The sequence below is a fragment of the Mandrillus leucophaeus genome, unplaced genomic scaffold, assembly GCF_000951045.1.
Source record: "Mandrillus leucophaeus isolate KB7577 unplaced genomic scaffold, Mleu.le_1.0 Scaffold236, whole genome shotgun sequence".
NCBI classification, from domain to species: domain Eukaryota; kingdom Metazoa; phylum Chordata; class Mammalia; order Primates; family Cercopithecidae; genus Mandrillus; species Mandrillus leucophaeus.
Window position 1 is genome coordinate 5,816,831 of NW_012102432.1, and position 4,812 is coordinate 5,821,642.

Sequence of the window (4,812 nt, forward strand, 5' to 3'; positions counted from 1 at the left end):
CTGGTACCAGTTTACTGTATTATTCCATTTTCATGCTGCTGATAAAGACATACCTGAAACTGGACAATTTATGAAAGAAAGAGGTTTATTGGACTTACAATTCTGCATCGCTTGGGAGGCCTCACAATCATAGTGGAAGGAGAAAGGCACGTCTCACATGGCAGCAGACAAGAGAAGAGCTTGTGCAGGGAAACTCCTCTTTTTAAAACCATAAGATCTCATGAGATTTATTCATTATCACGACAACAGCGCAGAAAAGACCTGCACCCATAATTCAATCACCTCCTACCAGGTTCCTCCCACAACATGTGAGAATTCAAGATGAGATTTGGATGAGGACACAGCCAAACCATGTCACACTACCATGCCTGACTTCCTTTCCATTTTTGTATGTTTGCTTGTTCTTCATTTGTCTGAGAAGTGACTCTAAAGGGCTGTATTATTTGGATTTTAGACTGGCATTTTATCTGACTGGGATACCTTGCTGTGATTGGCCATGTATAAGGTCAGCTTTTTTATAAGCGATATTTTTAAAAGATGTATTAAGTTTTTAAAAATCCATCTGTCTAAATAATATGCACAAAGCCCCCCAAAAACCTAGATTCTAAGAAAAATCTATGTACTGCCATACAATGATTGATATTAATAATTATGGTGATAAATTACACACACAAAATGTGTGATCTCTGTTTAAACAGGTAAAGACAAAAAAACCATGAAATAAACCTATGGAGTCTATAGCCAAAACTGGAAACAACCCACATATCCATCAACAGGAAATCAGTTAAATAAATTATAGTACATTTATCCAATGGAAGATGAAGCACATATTCAAAATTATTTATACATATGTATATACACATGTATAAACATATAGAGAGAATACTGTGTGTATGTGTATATATATCTACTTGTGTGGGTATGTGTACATATATACACACACACAATACTCTTGCCTACCTTCTTGTCTTTTGTCTTAACTGTGAACTTGCATTCACTCTGCTTCAGTAGGATACTCCCTTCTTTTTGGTTCTTAGACTCAGCACATTGATCCTTGACTCAGGACATTGCATTTGCTGCTTCCTCTTCCTGGAATATCCTTCCTTCTGATACTCACATGAGCAGTCTTTTCTTGTCATTCAGATCTCAAATGTCACATCTTCAGAGAGCCCATCTCTGATCATCATGTCTAAAGTTTTCCTCATTCCCCCCTAGCTTTCTATACCATGTTTTTTTTTTTTTCATAACATGTATTTTATTACTCCTTTCTCCATTGGAATAGAGTCTCCATTAGATTAGGAAACCTGCCTATCTTGTTAATGCCTGTAACTAGAATACTTTTGAAGAGTTCTTGGCATGTAATAAATGTTCAACTAACATTTTTGTGTACACAGAAATAAAGTTTGGAAGAACATATGCCAAATAGTTAATAGTGGTTACTTCTGAGTAGAGGAGTAGCGTGGTAGGTAAATTATTAATAGATGTTCACTTTCCACCAAGATATGTTTTAGTTAGTCTTAACTTATTTGAAATGAAATTTATTACTTTAATAATTAGAAAAATTGATAAACATTTTAATTACAAGAATGATAGATAAAATTTTGATGCTTCCAATAAGCTATATTTATCAAGAGGATGCACTTATGTAGAATACTCTCTTGAGGATGTTAGGTAAGTAACATGTTACTATATGTAGTAAAATATATATGATTTTATAAAAGCACTGAACACGAAGCAACAGAAATGTTTTTCCCAGTCTCTTTCCTCTGAACTTGATCAGCATCTCTCTGGCAAAGCACCTAAATTAATTCTTCTTTAAAAGTTAACAAGACCAAATTATAAGCTTGATGAATAACTCATTCTTATTTTTCTTTATTATATTTTACGTATTTATTAGCTATGCCCATCTTAAACAGGTTTATTTGTTCTTTTTACACATACCAAACTCGTAATATTAGCTGCTGTCCCCAGGTCCGAATGTTAAGTCAACATATATTTGAGAGACCTTCAACTTATCAAGTATTGCAGGTCTCTGATTGCTTTGGAACCACTTCTGAAACCTGTGGACTTAGTTCAAGGCCAGTTGTTACCACTTTTTTTTTTTTTTCTAATAGAATGAACAAATGGCTAATTGTTTGCTTTGGTCAACAAGCTCAAGTTAATGGATCTGGGTACTATGTATATAAAAAACCTAGCTTGAGTCTGTTTTCAGTGACATCTTTGCCTTTCTAATCAGAGATTTTCTTCCTCAGAGATTTTGGCCTAGATTTGCAAAATGATGACCATATCTTTGATTTGGGGGATTGCTATAGCAGCATGCTGTTGTCTATGGCTTATTCTTGGAATAAGGAGAAGGTAGGAATGTTTTATCTTTAAATTGCTCTTTAATTCATCCATTTAATTTTTTTTTTACCTTCATTGTTATACAGTAAATTTGGTTTTCTATACTTACACATATTAGCATTATCTTCCTTATTTTTTTAATGAAAATTTTGATTTGAATTTTTAAAGTAATATCTTTTTTACTATATCTAACAAAATATATGATGACAACTTCCTTTTTTAGTATTGGCATATACCAATGGTAATGTATAAATGTATATTGCTGTTAAACATAACCGACAGAAATTTTATAAGGTCTCCATGTACATTTATATGTATATCTAAAGACGAAGCCCAAATTAGTAAGGATACAAGTAGCAAGTGGGAATCTACATGGAAAGGATTGCTTTCTCTCACATGGCTTCAATAGATACTCTTATTAAATAAATATTCTCTTTTAAGCTCATTCTTGTGCATCATATAGACTCTGCCTAAGCCTAGACTACAGCATAGACCTGAGCTGATCATTCTATTTCTGTTTTTAAATCAATGTTAATCAACTCTGGTGAACTGGGAAAGTCTGCTGAGTGTATGTGACATTGATTTCATTTATTTACAACTGGTTCAAGAATGCAAGAAAAACAAATACAGTCAGATCCAGAACCATAGTTTATTTAACTTCTAATTGGCTCAAGGAGTAATTGTGGGGAGGCATGTAGATATTCTCTGCTATGTCAGTCTCAAAAAGAGAAAATCACCCTGAGCATATTTCAACTTTGTAGATTGCTATGTGTTTTCTGCCTTTTGCAGTTTCTTTCAGGCCTGATAGTTTTACTTTTAATTAAACTACTTATCTTCAAACTAAGAAAAGAAAAGTTATTACTTTATACTGTATTATTCTATCAAGAGGTACAGAAGTTTATGTTGGAAAATAAGTTTACATTTTCTAATAGAAACATTTTAAAGGAGCACTGAATTACAATAGATGATTCTGTCAGTGTTTATCTTACTCAATTTCATTTTATAATAAGGTAATTTCTCACATGAGATTCTTCTTCTCTGAAACCATCCTTACAGAATAATAATATCTTTAAACTAGGAAGATTTTGAAAATCTCAGTTCTGAAATCCTCTCTTATTCAGTGATCTATGTCTTTAAAGAAAATAATCAAAAGAAACATTTTGAGATATTTAGAAAAATGATGCTTAGCAAAATTATAAACACTAGATGTAGTTTTGTTTCCGCACTGACAGCAAGAATCTCGTTGGCTTTGTAAATCCTTTCGCCTGAATCATAGGGAAAAGTGATGAGCACACAGTAGACGGGTGTTTGTTGAATGTACATATGGATGGATGCATAAATGGATAGATTTAGTAATCCTTTCCACCAACATATCATGTTACTAGGTTAATATAACCTACTTTCGTAGTAAAAGAGCGGAGCCCATCCAACAAAAGAAATATCTATAAACTACAGGGTTTTAAAGTTTGAAGTCAGCAGGAAGAATTTTTAAACCTGATATAAGTAAAAACCCAAATATGTAATCATCCATGTCTATCATACATTTGTTTCTGACAGGCAAACGGGTGAACCACCTCTAGAGAATGGGTTGATTCCATACCTGGGCTGTGCGCTGCAATTTGGTGCCAATCCTCTTGAGTTCCTCAGAGCAAATCAAAGGAAACATGGTCATGTTTTTACCTGCAAACTAATGGGAAAATATGTCCATTTCATCACAAATCCCTTGTCATACCATAAGGTGCTGTGCCATGGAAAATACTTTGATTGGAAAAAATTTCACTTTGCTACTTCTGCGAAGGTAAGCAGTTTTACATTTATATACCATTCTGTTTGTCTTCTACCTTTTTATGTGCTGGTCTATTTAGAAATTTTGATGTACTTAGATTTTACGATAAAGGTGTTGAAGAGAGTTATCCTTATGTGGAGATTCTTAGAAACATAAATAAATTAAATTATACATAGCTTCGTAGTAACAATCATTTAGAAAGTCAAAATAGGTATAAATGTGTCATCTGTTGACAAGTTAATGAGGGTGAAATATACACTAAATGCTCTACTGAGACAGGTGGCACTGTATGAATAAGAGAGAGAAAAATTCATCACATCAGCAGTGTCTATGAAAGAGTGCAAGTGATGGAAACCTAACATTCAACAGTTGTCTGGCCACACTTGTGCCACACAGTGTTTCATTTTGTTAAGGAATTGGCAAGATATTTTAACATCATTTAGATGTAATAAAAGAAGCTCTGTTGCTAAGAAAAAAAAAACTAGTAACTACTTACTGCAAATAAATATTAGCTTTGGTCTTTGTGACTAAGTAGCTTAAAGTTTGGTTAAAATACATCTACAGAGACGGGCGGATCACGAGCTCACAAGATCAAGACCATCCTGGCTAACATGGTGAAACCCCGTCTCTACTAAAAAATACAAAAAACTAGCCGGGCGAGGTGGCGGGCACCTGTAGTCCCA

The 4,812-nt window shown here is 33.7% G+C and overlaps 1 protein-coding gene across 1 annotated transcript in view; it reads left to right on the forward strand.

The window, feature by feature from the left end:
- Positions 1–2,138: 2,138 nt before the first annotated feature.
- Positions 2,139–4,812, forward strand: part of LOC105541241 (cholesterol 7-alpha-monooxygenase) — a 9,953-nt gene continuing 7,279 nt past the window's right edge. The window contains exons 1-2 of the mRNA XM_011982185.1: positions 2,139–2,355; positions 3,901–4,141. Of these exons, the coding sequence (XP_011837575.1) occupies positions 2,276–2,355; positions 3,901–4,141 (321 nt within the window). The 5' untranslated portion in view covers positions 2,139–2,275. The remainder of the gene's footprint in view (positions 2,356–3,900; positions 4,142–4,812) is intronic.